The 17,807-nt window shown below is 38.6% G+C and overlaps 1 protein-coding gene across 2 annotated transcripts in view; it reads right to left on the bottom strand.

The window, feature by feature from the left end:
* Positions 1-870: 870 nt before the first annotated feature.
* ano7 (anoctamin 7) overlaps positions 871-17,807 on the bottom strand; it is a 44,941-nt gene continuing 28,004 nt past the window's right edge. For both annotated transcript variants that reach the window (XM_067451586.1, XM_067451588.1), the window contains exons 15-24: positions 16,127-16,229; positions 15,935-16,046; positions 15,807-15,861; positions 15,513-15,610; positions 15,262-15,416; positions 12,633-12,838; positions 10,720-10,856; positions 10,379-10,469; positions 1,431-1,550; positions 871-1,266 (exon numbers count right to left, since the gene is read on the bottom strand). In XM_067451586.1, coding sequence (XP_067307687.1) covers positions 1,132-1,266; positions 1,431-1,550; positions 10,379-10,469; positions 10,720-10,856; positions 12,633-12,838; positions 15,262-15,416; positions 15,513-15,610; positions 15,807-15,861; positions 15,935-16,046; positions 16,127-16,229 — 1,212 coding nt within the window. In that variant the 3' untranslated portion in view covers positions 871-1,131. The remainder of the gene's footprint in view (positions 1,267-1,430; positions 1,551-10,378; positions 10,470-10,719; positions 10,857-12,632; positions 12,839-15,261; positions 15,417-15,512; positions 15,611-15,806; positions 15,862-15,934; positions 16,047-16,126; positions 16,230-17,807) is intronic.

The raw sequence follows: 17,807 nt of genomic DNA, 5'->3' as shown, positions 1-17,807 counted from the left end.
CTCCGTACGATGGCTTGAAACAGATGTCTTTCTTTTTCTTTTCTTTTCTTTTCTTTTCTTTTCTTTTCTTTTCTTTTTTGGTTACAAGAAGTTTGGGTAGGCCTACATTTAGATTTGGAGCTTTTTTTAATAGCCAAAATGTTTACAGCTATAAATAATATTTTGCTTCCATTTTTTCTTCTATTATTTTTTTCCACCATGAAATCAAATGTAACAATTTAAATCACTTAACCATAGCCTATAGATTTTAATGAAAGTGAAGATGTCAGAAATGCACATTTAAGTCATGGAAATATTAAATAATAACCCTATTAATATTACATTTCAAATAATATCACTAGTAACAACATGCCTTGGTGCCATATGTGACAATTATGGTTGCCCATCTTACCCCAAGGATCATATTTATCTTTTTACTTCAACATAATACTACACATTTTACTCTACAAATCCAAAATTACAATGATGTGTCCACAAATCACTCATTATCACACACACAAATAATAATAATAATAATAATAATAATAATAATAATAATAATAATAATAATAATAAATAATAATAATAATAATAATAATAATAATAATAATAAATAATTAATAATAATATATAATTATTAATATTTTTAATTATTATTATTATATTAATTGTTATTATTATTATTATTATTATTATTATTATTATTATTATTATTATATATTTTTTTATTCAACATAATGTCATAGATCACTCTTTTCCAGAGACATACAATCTGATAAATTAACCTCCATTCTCTTTCGACAGACTAAATCTAAAAAATATTTATTATCAGATGAAATGGCAAAATTAAAAATAGTGTACACTTTGTGCCCTCTATGGTCAGGAGAAAAAAACTTTAAGTGGGGTGGGGGATCTTTCCCCAGGGGATGTCTTACCCCATGTCCCTTTATAATAGACACACATTCAGCATATATTTTCAGCATAATGGTAGACATACTAATTTGATCCTCATGTGTTTTATTTCGGACAGCATCAAAGTTAGGACAGTTTCTATAGTTCATGTAATGCATTTACAATCAATAGGCAACAGTTTACAAACATCCATTCACGGTACAGTCTCCAGCTTGATTTATGAAAAGCATCATGGAACTGTCAGGGTGAAGGTTTGTCCTTGTGTTCAGGAGATGGACTGGAGGTAGGGAAGATACTGTTTTCAGGACTCTGCATTCTTCGTCGCAGCTCTGAGGTTTGCTTCTCCACCTCCTCCAAAACAGTTCTACTCAAAGACTTAAGCAGGACAAGAGGGTCAATGTGTAAGAAAACAGAGAAAAACAATGGCAACAAACTTGTCAATATTTAAAATGAATGAGGAATCAACATATAAATGATAATATTATTATATTATTCTAATATATTATTTCATAACTGCATTGAGTCAATATAAAAGTCACCTGATTCTCAGCCAGTGCCTCTTTAGCCATGTAATGCTCTCTTTTGATCTTAATTTCCACCTCCTCTGGAATATCTGGCACCATCCAGTCAATAATCCGTCCAATCAGGAGCACAACATGCTGAAAACCCATCGTCAACGTTATAAATTATGTTCCAATTTCATTTTTTAATCATCTATATCTCATTATTTTGAAAGCTTGTTTCCGCCATGGAATAAAATATAAAAAAGGTAATATTTTAATTAAAAAAGTGAGATTTGCTCAAGTCAGCTGGAGTTCCCATGAGCTCATCCAGAAGGCACTACTCTGGCCCTGTCCCAAATGGCACCCTAATCCCTGGCGGTCTTCCTCTGAGTCCGCACTTTCACGACATAATGCCGCTTTGACTGCCGGGTGGAAGTCCTCTGCATAGCTCGCAAACTTGCGGGCTCAGCTGAAGTGTGGCGCATAACAGCCGCAAGGGGGGAGCTCTCACGAGCACCCTTCTGAACGGGACACCCTACGGTCTTGTGGACTTAACGGACATGTGCACGCAATGGTCATTGTAAGTCCACAAGACCGAAAGTGCACATGAAGTTTGCCATTTTCTGCTACATGGCCTCTGTGTTACTATTAAGGACTGCATTTCCCACAGTCCTTTGACTCATTTTGACTTCATTCATCACACCTGTTTATTGTGCGATTATCATATGGCTTTGTATCAGTAGAAATCCTGGAGTATATTCGAATGATTGTGCTCCCCCTCCTCATATCCCCCTGAGACAAGAGATTTATGCATTTTATTTCTGGAAAAATTCCTCCGATGACGCAAATTCACGATATTTGCGTCATCAGAGGAATGTTTGGCCAAAGGCTAAAGACTACAGCCAGCAGAGGGAGCCATTTCCTCATGTTTTACACGCGCATGGGGGATGGAGATCATAGATATCCATAATAAAGGCTAGATGTCTGGTGCGCTGTTGGCCAATGGAGGTCGCCGTCCGCAACTGGCTGCCATCTTGTCACAGGCAGCTCGCTCACTCGTAACAGTGTGTTTTAATGGTGCATGTACTTTTAAATAGCCATAACGTGCTAAATTTTCAAATGATTTTCAAACTGTTTCGTTTGTTATAAATGGCAGAGATGTGGTTACACTACATACTTATGAATAATTTTAACCATGGACTTCAATATGAAAGTAACATTGAACAGAACAGATAGGTGCAATAAAAAAGGTATTTATGTTAAATCAATATATAGGCTGCTAAAACTGTGTACCGAATGGCAACATGAGAAATTTATTAATTATATCACACACACACACACACACACACACACACACACACACACACACACACACACACACACACACACACACACACACACACACACACACACACACACACATATATATATAGCTCTGAATTTTTTTCCAGAGCTAGCTATAGCTAATATATATATATATATATATATATATATATATATATATATATATATATATATATATATATATATATATACTTTTATAATAAGAATATATTATAATAAAATATATATATATATATATATATATATTTTTTTTTTAATTAAAACAAAAAAAGACATGCAAACTAAGTTTATTTTAACTAGACAAAAGATTGGTTGTCATAAAATCTTTATTGGTGTCAATAAACCTATATAATTGAACAGCTCGATTGTGGTCTCAGCCTTGATAGCGTGCACGTAAGTTAGCCGTGATACACAAGCTGCACGATTAAGTCGTAAACTAAAAGCTGCAATTTTAACGTGTTAAAGCATCCAGATTTGTAGCCATGTTAATAACGTTTGTAAGAAACCAAACCATTTGTAAATCCATCAAGATTTCAGCGAGATAAGAGTATTTATGTTCGTACAGATCACTCACCTTACATCAGGTTCCACAGAGCCCGACAGAAAGCCTGCCTGTGACAAGATGGCCGCCGGTGATGCCGATGGTGACTCTACCGTAAGACATCTAGCCTTTATTATGGATATCTATGATGGAGATCACACTCAGAGCTCAGCTCGCAGCTGCAGGCACTCATTTAAACGGAGCTATGATGAGCAATGTAAGTCTTTTAACTTCTCAAATTAATTTCCATGAAAGTTAAGCTTCCAAAGACATGAACTGAAAACGTGCCAGACTGAACATGCGTTGTGAATGTACGTTTTATAAATATCAGTTGTTTGTGGAGCCCTCAGATGTTCAGTCTGGCTATATTCCTGAGGTGACAAAAGGATGTTTTGCAAAGATATTTAATGTGGGCCTCAAAGGTTAAGTGTGGATCAAACATAACCCCGAGATTGTGACTATGGATGACAGAGGAATGTCCTGGCCAGAAAATGCAATACAGGTTATGGTGGATGATCTGATCTGATAAGGGGAACCAATAAGGATGGCTTCTGTCTTAGAGCTGTTCCGCTGGAGAAAGTTTCTCTTGAAGACAGGCAGAAAGTGTTGATAATGATGACGTCGATGACGATAATGATGAATGAGTGTCAATTTTCAGATATAATTGTGTATCATCAGCATAGCAATGAAATTAAATTCCCAAGCGACTGATGGCTTGTAGAGGAAGCATGTAGAGATTGAATAAGAGCGGTCCTAGAACTGTGCCCTGACGTACTCTGCAACCAACCAACTCATTTCTATGAATTGAGAAATCATCTTTCCCTTGAGCTTTTGATATATAAAAGGTCATGGTAATATAAGAATATCCTGTAAATTTTAGAGCTAATATATATATAATTTATTTTTATTTATTTTCACATACAAAATAATCTACGTTTTTCATACCTTTTAGTTTAAGCACCACAAAATCATGTTAAAACCTTTTTTTCTAATTAACTGTTAATTTAAAAATATGTACTATTATAAATGGGTGGTCATCTCCATGGTAATAGTAGCTTTTCTTGTTGGTGGATACTGGATATGGTTCACGTGATGGTGATGCGTCATTTGAAATTTCTCCAACTGCAGTGTGAAGAAGACGTCTTTCAGACAACCGCTAACTGTTCAAGTAAGTGAAGTTATGTGTGCCACTATGTTCTTTATTTAATTAAACTTTTGCCTATATGGTAGCTGATTCACTGCCCCTTGAACTTGAGAACGCGAGTACAGACTGACGCGACCAGGATGTGATAGACCGGGCTGCGGGATGTCCGAGGCACCTATCCGGTGTGCGGAACAATGTAATGTAATGGGGGGGGGGGACACTCAGTTTCAGTCAATCTCATGTCAATCTTGAGTACCTATAGAGTAGTATTGCATCCTTCATATCTCCGAAAAATCTTTAGTTTTAGTTTTTAGTTTATATTTATAAAAGAAATATGGGCTGTACCGAGTCTTTCAAGAAGACACCGCCTGGAGGTGTATCGTGTGGGCAGAGCTAAAGAATGATGAGCGCACACAGCTACTGCATGAGACCGTCTGAAAGCTGACATCGTCATGCGTGGAAAAGAAAACGTTACCCTAATAAACCATGGCTATCAATCAAATTCAACTAATGGAGCTTGAGTGATCAAATGGAATTCAAGCGTAGTTCAGGCAGACCACTGATCGCAAACGATATCAGCTGACGCTCAGCTGATTTGTAACTCCACCTACTCTAATCAACTACAGTATTTAAGCTCATTCAAATTCATGTTACTCAGTCTGTCGCACAGACATTTACAACACCCTAGAGATCATAGTCAGCTACACAGCCACATGCGACTAATCAAAGTCCTATTCCTTACCTTGATTTGCGCGACAATGGCCTGCTCCGATACGGAAGAACATGCCATCTTCCCCGAGGACCTGTCCGAAGAAGCTCAATCCAACCTAGATATAGATGAAATGTCCATAGAAGCCCAACCACCTCCAAGACGAAGCTCTAGATTAGCGGTTGCACATGAACAAGAGTCTATTCCACCTTCAGAAGTCTCCACTCCACGACCTTCCGGACGGAAAGCGTCACAAAAAAGGAAACATTCGTCTATCGAGCCTCTTCCAGTGCATATCTCTAAACAAACGAAGTCCTCGGCATCTCGTCCTGAGCTTCAGCCTAACGAAACCATCCTAAATGCCTTATCTTCAATTCAAAATGTCTTATCAAACATGGACGTAAGGCTACAAGCGCTTGAGAATCAGCCACACACCAACTTTTCTCCGATTCAGAACGCTTCAGGAATTCACCCACAGGCGACGCTCGCCGGTAATGTTACGTCTCGCGAAAGCCTCGATTTCCTGCCAAGAAGAACACTCAGCTCTGCCGTTCCAACAGTTTCACCTGGAGTGCCATTCTTCCCACCAGCCGCAGCAATCACTCCTCAGTTGAAGACACAAATTCTGGCAGGTAACGATATTAATTTAGTTAAGATATTGTTATGTTCTGAATCTACCGATAAACAAATTGTTGACTGTGGAGATGTATCTGTGATACTTGAAGAAAGTGACCCAAGACTCTCTAAGAGCCTTACAATGGCTGAATTCAACATTGCATTTGGAGTGTTTAGAGACGTTATTTGTGAAATCCAACATGAAAGAAGGCAAGAACTGGACACCTACCTTGCAATTATTTCAGATCTAGCTATGTCCTATGGCGGCACGCTGTTTTACGAATATCACAAGTCTTTCTCTGCCAAAGCAGCCATGTATATTCAGCGTTTCAATCAGAGACTGGACTGGTCAGTTGTTGACCTGGCATTAATCAGCAGACACTTCACTGGTTCACACATCACTTGCGTCTTCTTTGCCAACATTGTGGTCTCGCCCCTAACCTCTACACAGCACACTCATTTCGTATCGGAGCTGCCACAACAGCTGCTTCTACCATCCCCGCTCCCATGCTCCAAAGAATGGGACGATGGACATCCTCTGCTTTCCAGTGCTACATTCGCCCAGAAACCAACAACATTTTGAAAGCGCAGAAATCCATGAGTCACTTCAACCTTTAGACATGAACTGTTAAGATCGTACTGATCATGCAATCATCATGTATAACTCTCAGTTTGTTGGGGGGGTTCGATAATAAATCAGAGTCATCAAGTTTTGTCTTGCTTGTATTCCTCCGATCACGCGTGATCGGATTCAGGGAATTAGCTCAAGGAATCACGTTCCTTACCCTATATTGAGGTACGCTACCTCCGGTAAGTTCGAGGAGCTGCGCTCTTCTTAGACACGCTGTCTCTAGTAATTATGTAATCTGACGCATAGAATTCTTCTACGTTATTGTGTTGGGGGATTGTTTCAAGGATGTATCTCAAGCTGTCTGTATGGCATCTCGAGCATCTTTGAGCCTAACGCCCATTTCACACATACTCCGTCTGCAGTGCGTGTGCGGTGCGTATTTTTTCCAGTACCCATGTTAACGGATGACAGCTTTCACACTGCACGCAGATGCGGTCCGTCAGTCCGTTCCAGGAGCGTTGCGTCTGCAGCAGTGCACAGATCGCTTTCGTACCGAGTCTATTTTTGCTGCGCTGCGTTGCTGCATTAAAGTAATAGAACATTGTTCGCATTAAAATAAACGTGTACTGACGCAAAAATCTAGTAATTTCACCACAGATGCATATCATTTAAAATATACTCTTGTTTCAAAGTCAACACATGGCTTTTTTTCTCAAGTAAAGCAACAAAACAACACCATACCTGGCATTTAGGTAAAAACAAAAGTGTCATAATGATAGCACTCGTACTTTCTTGGAGGTGAAAAGCAGTTATTTTTGACCTGCAGGATTTCTTTTAAAAGGGTGTAAAAACGAAAGAAAAGACGAGAGTCGGCTGTTTTTGAATAGACTATTGTAAGTTTCTAATTTAAAATGTTTGTGATTTAGGCTATAACCTATGTTTAAATGTTTTGCCACTTGTGTGAGCTAAATCTAAAGTAGGCCTATATAAATATGAATAAATGAATTTAATAAAATGTTGTTTAAATGTAGTAGGCTACGTAACCTGACTTCTATTAAAGAGTAAACAAAGAGAATTGGCATTCTGACGACCCATGTTCAGTAAAAACTTTTGGATTTTAAATAAAAAATAATGAATAAATGTTGTATTTGTGGTATGCAACAGCGGATCATTTGCGGACTGCAAACGCAGCATATGTGAAAGCACTACAGGGTGTGGGGCTCCTGCAACGCACACGCAACGCAACACGCACCGCACACGCACCGCACACGCACCGCAGACGGAGTATGTGTGAAACGGGCGTAAGCCTTTCGCCAAATCAAAGATTGTCAATAAATGTTATTCTCAAAGTGGTCCTGACTGAAATACATATATGATCCAGAATCATTCGGAGGCTGAAATAAATTGAACAGGAGAAGCAGCAACAGCAGGACGTCCGTCTCTGTGGTATGTACTGTATTTAGTGGCCTGTCAACATTTGTGTGTCTTTACTCGCAGTTTATGAGGACATGATTCGGTTTATGGACTTAACCTTAGCAGTAGCAAGTTCTCCGAAACTTGTAAAAAACCGGAAGGAGTATTTTTGACACAGAAATACTCCATCAAACGTCCAACTTAGTTTTTTAAACTATTTTGTCTATGTTTAGGATGGGAATCCAAGTCTTTAACAGTGTAAAAAGCTCAGTATGCATGAAACAGCATTTCACCCACCAGTAGGTGAATGAATGTTTGTATATATTTATTAATTTAGTATTATTAATTTAGTATTATTAATTTAGTATTTTGTCTTTTAGTTGCTGTGAGAGCAAAAAAGAAAAAAAAAAAGCTCCTGATAGAGATGGAGGAAGGAGAGAGCGCTTGAGGAGAAAAGAGGGGCTGTAAAGCTGTACTTCACTTCCTGAGGACCGTCCTAAATATAATTAATTTCTCCCTCACACATACAAACATTCTTATTAATCGTTTTAATTTGCTTTGTTTTTTAGAGTAAAATAACATGATCCAACTTTATATTAGGTGGCCTTAACTACTATGTACTTGCAAAAATGAGTATAATGTACTTAATGTGTTCATATTGTATTGCAAAACACTTTTGCTGATATTGAGATGGGATACGGGTAAAGTTAAGGACAGGTTAAGGATTATTTTTTTAAATGTAAAACATCTTTGTACATAATAATCAAATTATTAATTGAAATGTTAGAACAAAGTAGTTAAGGTTTTGGGGGTTATTGGCCACCTATAAAATAAAGTGGGTCCAATTACATTATATATATATATGTTTAAATTTCAGTGTTAGATTCATTCATAAATTCATTTATGAGTATAATGTACTTTGTATATGAGTATAATGTACTTTGTATATGAGTATAATGTACTTTGTATATGAGTATAATGTACTTTGTATATGAGTATAATGTACTTTGTATATGAGTATAATGTACTTTTTATATACTTTGTATATGAGTATAATGTACTTTGTATATGAGTATAATGTACTTTGTATATGAGTATAATGTACTTTGTATATGAGTATAATGTACTTTGTAAGAGAGAATCATCGATCAACAGGAAGACAGCTACTGTGTAAGTGTTTGTAAACTTTTCTCATTTGATTGTTTGCTCGGCTGTTGTTAGATCAGTTTATTTGTGTAGTGTATTGTCGTGTATTAGTAGTTCTGGTGTTTTCTCGCAGTGTGTTGAGAGTTAGCGTTTAAACAAGTTTGTGAAAAATTTTGTACGTTACACAACTCTGGCTGTCTTTTTTGCATTATTGTTAAATAAACAAATTTTGAAAATTTAATTTTCTTGTGACTTATTTGTTCACATTGTTTGGGTAAGATTAGGCTGGGTTATGTCTCAGTTTTGGGGTTTCTGGTCAAAGGGTGGTGTTGATATGGTTAACTTATGGCTGAGAATTGTTACCGATAATAAAACCTGTTTTGGCCCAGCTCAGGGCCAGTTAAGGGTGATTAACTGGCTGAGATTGGCTGAGATCCTTGTCTGTAATCCAGTTCTGGGCTGCTTCAGGGCCGTCATTCTTTGTGGTACTTGTGCAGAGGGAAAAGTGGTTATGTGGCCTGGAGCTTGGCCAGAAAACAATTGCTATATGGGGGGTTATTTAAGTGGTCTTCCCATGCATTCATTAAAGGGTTTATGAATTGAGAAATCAACTTTCCCTTGAGCTTTTGATATATAAAAGGTCATGGTAATATAAGAATATCCTGTACATTTTAGAGCTAAAAAAGTCCTTAAAAGAAAAGCTTTTATAGACACCAGGCCCAGAAAACGATTGCGTGACGAAACACGCCTCTACAGTGAGTCTAATTCAGTAGCCCCGCCCACCGACTCATGGAGCTGCGAAGAAGATTCCTGGTTGTGGAAGTACAGTCCTTCAACAGAACTTCCTTCGGATCCTAATATTTGGAATGTGTGGTTGAACTTTATTTTTAATCACGTGGGGAGGTGCATGAGTCTGCTCCAGAGCCTGCTCAAGTTCCAGAGCTCAGTCCTGTGTTGGCCATGGTGGTCTCCAGCACAGCTAAGATGGTATTCAGTCCCACCAGCTCTGCCCTTGACACATTCCCTGCTTAATCCGCCCTGGCTCTTGCCTGGCTCCCAAATAATAAAGTCAGAAAAAGTCAGTCTGTATAACTCAGTTATAATTTTTTATGTCTCTCAATTCTGATAAAAAAAAGTTTTGCGAGAATTAAATCACAATTGCAAGGTATAAAGTCACCTTTTTTAATTATTCTGTAAAGGAAACAGATTTCCATAAATTATCTATGGAAGCTTGTTTCCACCACAGAATATAATAATAATAATAATAATAATAATAATAATAATAATAATAATAATAATAATAATAATAATAATAATAAGATATTTGTGACTTTCTCACAATTTTGACTTTATCACGCAATTCTGTCTTTGTAACTTTGTGTCAGAAAAAAAGTCAGAACTATGAGAAGTTGCAATTTATTTGTTTGTTTTTTAACTCAGTGCTGGAAACAAGCTTCCATAATAATTAGAACAAATGTCAAGCTAGAGCTAGACTGTGCACCTCAAATATAATGACGAAACTCAGTCGTATTGCCAGCAGATGAAAGTAATCTTGTGTGTGCTGTCCCTTCTCATTCCTGAGACCTCGATATCTTTAAACAAAACAAATTCTTGATTAACACTCATGTGATTTCTAGGTGGTTTATAGATACATCTTTGTATGTACATACCATTTTCTAAAACTACAAATATTCATTTAACATTTAAAAGCGTTTGGCTTAAGAGTTTTAAGATTTTAGTAAGATTTTTGCTATTGATCCAAAATGACAGTATCCCAATTCACAAACACCAATTGAACAGTAGTAAATAATATAAAAAATATATCAACCATTTGGTCTTCACCTGCATGATGTTTGGTTTTGAGTGAAGTCTGCAGGAGCAAAAGCGAGGGTGAAGTTGACGTATCCGGCCATGCTGCCCGCAGTGTAGCGGTAAAAGAGTCGTGGCAAGAAATCAGACGTGAAGGCAATCAGGAAAGCCTGGCAAAAGAACAGGATGTCAAACACGCCTAGGACGGGATACACAGCCTGTTTAATCAACATTATTTTGAGGGGGGTTTTTGGACATCAAAGGCTGTAAATGAACTCACACTTTATTATTGAGACTAAGAATGATAGAGTCAAGCATACCAGTGGCAGACATCATAAGGCTGATCAGGGAAATGTGCCAAGGATACATTGGGTGTGTCTCAATCAGCCCCCTCGTTTAGTAGTCAGGGCACTGCTCAGGGAATCGGCCATTTTAAAGCGGTCTCAATTGCAAAACCCTACCAGCGCATTTAAACTTTCGCTCCCTTCGCGCATTTTAAAAAAGTACCACAATGCAACGCGAAAACCAAGGAGCATCAATGTTCACAGGCGTTGGAGTAATACCTTCTTTGAATGAATACGTTTGCGAGCTAATTAATGCCAGATTTGTTGCTAAAATTACAGGCATGACATCTGAGGACTTAAGCCTAAAGTATACTTTAGCCCCCTACACCGACAAGTAACTTGAGTGCTCAAAAACAAATCCACTAGCGCACATGGCGTTCATGGCCAATTGAGGTCTGGTAGAGTTTTTTAATAACAATTGCACTGTGCCAATATACTGTGTATGTCGATCTCGGCCATCTACGCTCATCCGTGGCTGAGTGTGGCAGAGGGGGCGTGGTTTAGCGAGGTCTGCAGCGGGAGAGAGCGGCGGGAGACGCGCGGTAAGTGAGTGGGTTGGACGCAAACTACCAACACCTGTTTCTCATTCCAGTAAGTGGCGCGGAGAGAGCATAAAAACACCAGGAGGGATGGAAGAAAGAGAGAGAGAGACGGACTGCTGACGTACGCTGAGAGATCCCCGGATGACAGTAATGGGTCCTGCACACTGTGCGAATTTTCAAAATCCTTTGCGAATGTCCCTTGTCAGACTGTGCGAACATGATCCCCGATGTAAGCCATGTCACACTGTAAGATCTCAGTTGGCATTAATGTCAGACAGTGAAGGCGCGCTAAAAACGGACGCGCACAAGAAAACTTGTCCGGAGTTTTATATCATCAATGAATGACGCGTTCAGTGACAATGAGCTGCATTACACGCGGGACTGAAATGCTGGCTATAAAGAAATCTCTAGCTCTTGTTTTGGTCATAGTTTGTCTTGAAAAACCGAGATATTTGACTGTCGTCGTAGAAGAAGTCACACTGCAGGATTGTTCGCCAAATCTTCTGACACTGCCAGAATTTCGTCTGAGGTCAAATTTGATCGCAGCGCTCATTAATCGGCTGCCGGTGAACATGTCAAACTAACGACCAAAGATGTCAAATTTTAGCCTAGGATCTGAGGAATCTTTTAGGATTTGCTAAATTTGTCCCAGACGGCCAAATCGTGGCCAAAATTGCACAGTGTGCACCCGACTTAACCCGGAAGTGTTTACGACGAAGCATTGAGTTTAAGAGTCGCACAGTGGTGCGTGTGCATGTATGTATTTGAGTTAACGGAGAATAAAATACCTCTTTATTCCAGTCCTTTTCCTTCCTGTCTACGAACTATTACACTGAGTAAACTTGTGTGGACACGACTGCGAACGAGACGGATGTGGAATTATACCCGTTTGAGAGTTTTTGTTGGAACTGTGTTTTTTAGGAAACACCGACTCGTTGAAATATGTTGATGATAGAACTTGCGACCATAGTTGGCTAACAATTCTTTCTGAAAATGCACTCTAGATAAAGGTAAAAGTGCTTGGTCCTGAATGATCACTATAAATGAAGACGACCCTTACGTTACTGATGACAGCCAGGTAGGAGATGAACTGTAGAATGGTCAGCCAGATGCCAATGTCTTGTGCTCTTTCCACAACGGGCCGGCGGTACTCGCACACAAACTTCTGGGCATCGAGACGCACCTCCACCCAGTTATTTATCAAGGCAAACAACGGCGCCAGAGGACAGGCTGCTACAAAGATGGTGATGAAGCCAAACTGCAGAACTGACAAGATAAAGAAGTCCAAAATCAGCATTTCATCAGAGCTAAACTGCAGTTGCTACCAGTTTGAAAGCCAGCCATTAAAATACATTGTGTTGTAAATAATTTATTTTAAAGTGCCCTTATAATGCTCTTTCGGATATTACCTTTCATTGTAGTGTGTAAGGCCTAGCTGTTTGTGAATGTAGAAGGCCTGCAAAGTTTCAAAGATCAAAGTCTGCGATAAATTAAGTTGTTGTCTAAGACAGACAATACTGCCTGAAAGGAGTCATCAGTAATTCCAGTCTTACTTCCTGCATAGTGCCTGCATCTTCATTGGCTGCCTGTGAACAACGTCTACTTTGACCCTCAAACACTGTAGTTGTAGCTAAGACATGAAGAGTTTGGTTTGATTTTGTCGACATGTAGAGAATCCACTTTGCAGCACTTTAATAAAATTAAGGACTTGAGCTCGAGTTGATGCTGTAAAACCGACAGCATTGTTACTGTTTGTATCACTGTATTAATTGCTGCGGAAGATGCGGAGCTAAAACTCAGATATGTCAATGGCCGTTTCATTTCTGACATGTACTCAAGCGATCGACCAATCACAGCAGACTGGGCCATTTGGCCTATCAGAGCAGAATCAGGGGTTTAGCGAGACCAAATTCTTGAGTGAACCGTTTGAGACACTGAGAAAAGTGCTGAAGCTGCAATGTATATTGAGAAAATTTAAGTGCTTTTTGACATATGATCCAAGGAGAACTCAAAATAACAAACGTACAAACCTTTAAAAAAGCATAATGGGGCACTTTAAGATAAAATTAAATAAATAACTGATTTCTTTTCATAATAATTTGCATAACAGATTTATCATACTTAAATAAAAGGAGCTACAATAAGAACAACACAATCAGGATTCTAAACAGTACACAGAGATATTATAAATTAGTGAATACAAAGGCTGAGATTTACATTGCACAAACTTCTGACGGTTATCAGAAGTGAATTTATTAATCCGACAGGGGATTATTTCTGTTATCATAATAGCTGAACTGTCAGAGCCAATAAGTCATTAACTGGATAAAGTCTGTGACTGTAATAGACTGAAGATCTCTGAAATCAGGATACTGCTATTCACTGGACAACCAGTTTTTATAGAGATTTGAACTGATAAACAGATATAATAATGTAACTTAAGCACTAAATCAGCGTATTATAATGATTTCTGAAGGACCATGTGACACTGAAGACAGCTTTGATCACAGGAGTTAAAAAAAATAGTAGTTTAAAAAACATCAAAATAGAAAACAGTTTTTACTGTATTTTAAACAGTTAAAGGTGGGGTAAGTGCTCTCTGGTAACCGTTGTTGGTTTTTCAAATCACCAAAACAAACATGCCCCTACCCCCAACAGGGTCTCGCCCCTATTTTGATAGCGCCGCCCCAAACATACGTAACCCAGAGGCATCAACGGCTATGGCAGAATCTCTGTGTATCTAATCCAGGTCGAATATTCAATAAAAAAGTCATCCCTTCTATCACAAAAACACAAACCGTTCTTGTGAACAACTTGATAGTACACGAGCAAGACAGCCCAACTAACGAACATATTACAATTAGGACCAGATTAGAGTCATAGCGATCACAAAATCACAAACTGTTCTCATGAACAGCTCTATAGCACGATCCGACAGTCCCGCTAACGACATATTACAATTATGACAAGATTAGAGATAGCGATCAAACTGTTCTCATGAACAACTCTATAGAACACAAGCACGACAGTCCCGCTAACGACATATTACAGTTATGACTGGATAAGGGTTATAATTAGTTCATGAAAAGAGTAAGCAAACATATATTAGGAGTATCGTATCTTACTTGTCGGAGACATTGTTTGAGCTGTGAAAAGATGCAAATTGAGTGACTTTATTTGGTGTTATTTAAGCACGGGTGACTTTATTTGGTGCCCTTTTGTGCATTCACGCATTTGAAGCGAATTTCGGTCTGATGCTCGAGTTGAAAATTCTGAACTTTGGCGTCTGTTCACGTTAACCAATCAGGAGCCTGCTTACTGCTGCCATGTGGTGAAGCGACATGATAAACAGGGGCAGGCCCGCCCGGAGTCACTCAGTCAACATGGAGGAACAAGCTATATCGTTTTCGTTTTACTTTCGCTTTGCGCATCCAATTCGCTTTGGACGTGCGAGTGGATTCAAAATGTTTAAGCGTCCAACGTTCAATTCAATTTTGGATGTTATAGGGAAAATATGTCCCCACAAAAGATGGCAATATATGAAATCCTTCTCCTTGTGGGGACATTTTTTGGTCCCCGTGAGGAAAACATCTTATAAATCATACTAAGTGATCTTTTTTGAAAATGTGTCCGGTGATGGGGGGCAGGGGCAGTGTAGGGGGATAAAATAATGAAAAATGAGTTCTGACCCATTTCTAGATACTCATCGAACAGCCCCTCACACACCAGCAGCTGATAGTTTGTTTCCCATGGATTGATCTCTGGCTCTGTATCAGGTTCATCTATCACCTCCTGACTGGGAGCTGGCTTCAGCTTCCTCCTGTGCCACCATGTCTTTAATTTACTGTTGGAAAGAGAATGAATTTCTTAGGCATATAATAAAATACACTACAATGAGTAAACTACATTTTAAAGAAGATGAATAGAACATAAGACCTACGGCAAGACAAATTCCTGGATGTTGCTGATGACCTGTTTGCCCACCATGATGACTAACAGCTCTTGAGCTAGTTCAATGAGACATCCAGAGGAGCCACACTTTATAAAAGAAGGACACAGCCATGTTACACACATGTATTAATTAGATATTCCTTTTTTGCATATTTTTCCGGAATTTTTCTCATTATTGAGGGGGAAATATTGTGTATTGTGGTTGTGTATTTTTTTTTTTTTTTACAACAAAGGAGGGCTTTGTGAAAACGTGTTTGCTTTTTGCAACATTGTAAACACTCACATCCTCATTTCGGATTCCTAGGAGTGTGTTATAGTTTCCAGGGTATCCAACAAACCTGTAGAACAGATCAAATATTAGATGAATATTGAATCTTCATACATATTCATTGATTCTTACTGCACACCCACCTTCCCTTGAAAAACGCAATGTAAACAGGAGATGAGTAGAAGTTGACAAACTGGAAGATGAAAACCTTGAGGATGAACGCGTCCTCATATTTGGTCTGGGTGCGGTGCATTTCTGATAGAAGGAAGAGGAGAATACTTTGTTGTTGCATAAAGAAATATCTAAATATTATGTGAAGATATGAAATAGCTTACCCCATTGTGTCAGAATTTGGGCCAGGTAAGTATAGAGCCGTGACAACAACAGAATAACCAGCAAATTTAACATAGATCCAGTAAGGCTAGCTATCCTTCCAGCCTACAGGGGTGAAAAAACTCTCTTAGTCAGCAAAACATTATGTTAAAACTGTGCTGCAATATGTGATTAAAGGGTTCCTTCAGCGATTAGCATATGGCTTTGAATCAGAAGAAACCCTGGAGTATATTTGAATGATTGTGCTCCCCCCTCTCATAGCCACCTGAGACGAGAGACTAATGCATTTTATTTCTGGAAAAATTCCTACCATGACGCAAATATCGTCAATTTGCACCATCGGAGGAATTGTTGGCCAGAGGCTAAAGACTATAGCCAGCAGAGGGAGCCATTTTACGCATGTTGTCAACTCACGCAGGTGGGATGGGACATCCGCAGCCTCAGGCATTCATGTTTAAACGGTGCGGCCAGCAGAGCAAAGTAAGTCTTTCAACTTCTCAAACTAATTCCTATGAAAGTTAAGCTTTCAAAGGCATGAACTGAAAACGCGCCAGACTGAACATGCGCTGTGAATCTATGCCACGGATGCGTTTACCTCAGCTCTCATCACGAGCTCATCCATGACTGTCAATCTGACTCCTGCAGCATTTTGGGCTGTGAGACTCCCTCAGTGGCTAAATCACATATTAAACAGACACGTTTAGTTTTTAATTGTAGTGTTTATTCTCTAACTGATTTTATGAAAATGAACGCGGTCACAAATACATTTTCTGTCTTTTCTCAGTCTAGAAAGCACTAAATAAAAAAAAATATTTCACATTTCTACTACATTAACGAGCCAGTTTAAATACAGATTCATCTTCCCAACGCTGAAGTACTCCTTTAAGCAATGGTTGGTTTACATCGGCACAAGTATTAGCACGAGGAAAAAGCGTAACTGGCACAACGATAGTGTCGAACGTAGCGTAAGCGTTTTGAACTGCGAGAGGAGTTAAACTTTCTTTGTAAGTTTAATACAGAACGCGGTCCAGCGAAAGCTACATATTTTACTTTATAAAGTTTTAAATATGGATATATTTCTTACACAAATGCATGGTTTTGCTTCAGAAGTTCTTTATTAACCCCCTGGAGCCCTGTGGAGCACTTTTATAATGGATGGACGCACGCTTTTTTGGACTTTAAATTTTGGGCTGCCATTCACTGCCATTATAATGCTTGGATTAGCCAGGAGAATTTTTTATATAGCTTTAATATAACTATTGCATTAATCTAAAAGAAGAAGGTCATATCTAGGATGTCTTGAATTATGGGATAATTTGTGGGTGAACTATACCTTTAACATTAATTTAGTTAATTAAGTTTACACAACAATGATGCACTAAAATCAGAAAAGTTTTTCCGTTGCGTTTTTTTTTAGTACAGATGACAACCTTGTCAAAGTGATCCCCATGCACAAGGATCCATGAAAAACTAAACAAAATGCTGTGTTCTGCTGACAGGCCAGTAATTGGCGATCTCACTTTGTAAAGAGACACTACACGCATAGACTAAAAACGTAATACACATGCACTTGACGCCATAATTGTCCTTCGAGACGATTATTGTATTTCCCTTTGAAGGGAACTCAGGTTGCGTCGAAACGCTGTTGAAAACGCTAAAGGCCTCTGTGTGATTGCGTCATGA

Source organism: Pseudorasbora parva, chromosome 8, assembly GCF_024679245.1.
Source record: "Pseudorasbora parva isolate DD20220531a chromosome 8, ASM2467924v1, whole genome shotgun sequence".
NCBI lineage: Eukaryota > Metazoa > Chordata > Actinopteri > Cypriniformes > Gobionidae > Pseudorasbora > Pseudorasbora parva.
Note: the sequence above shows the minus strand (reverse complement) of the source record. Positions and strands in the feature narration are given on the sequence as shown.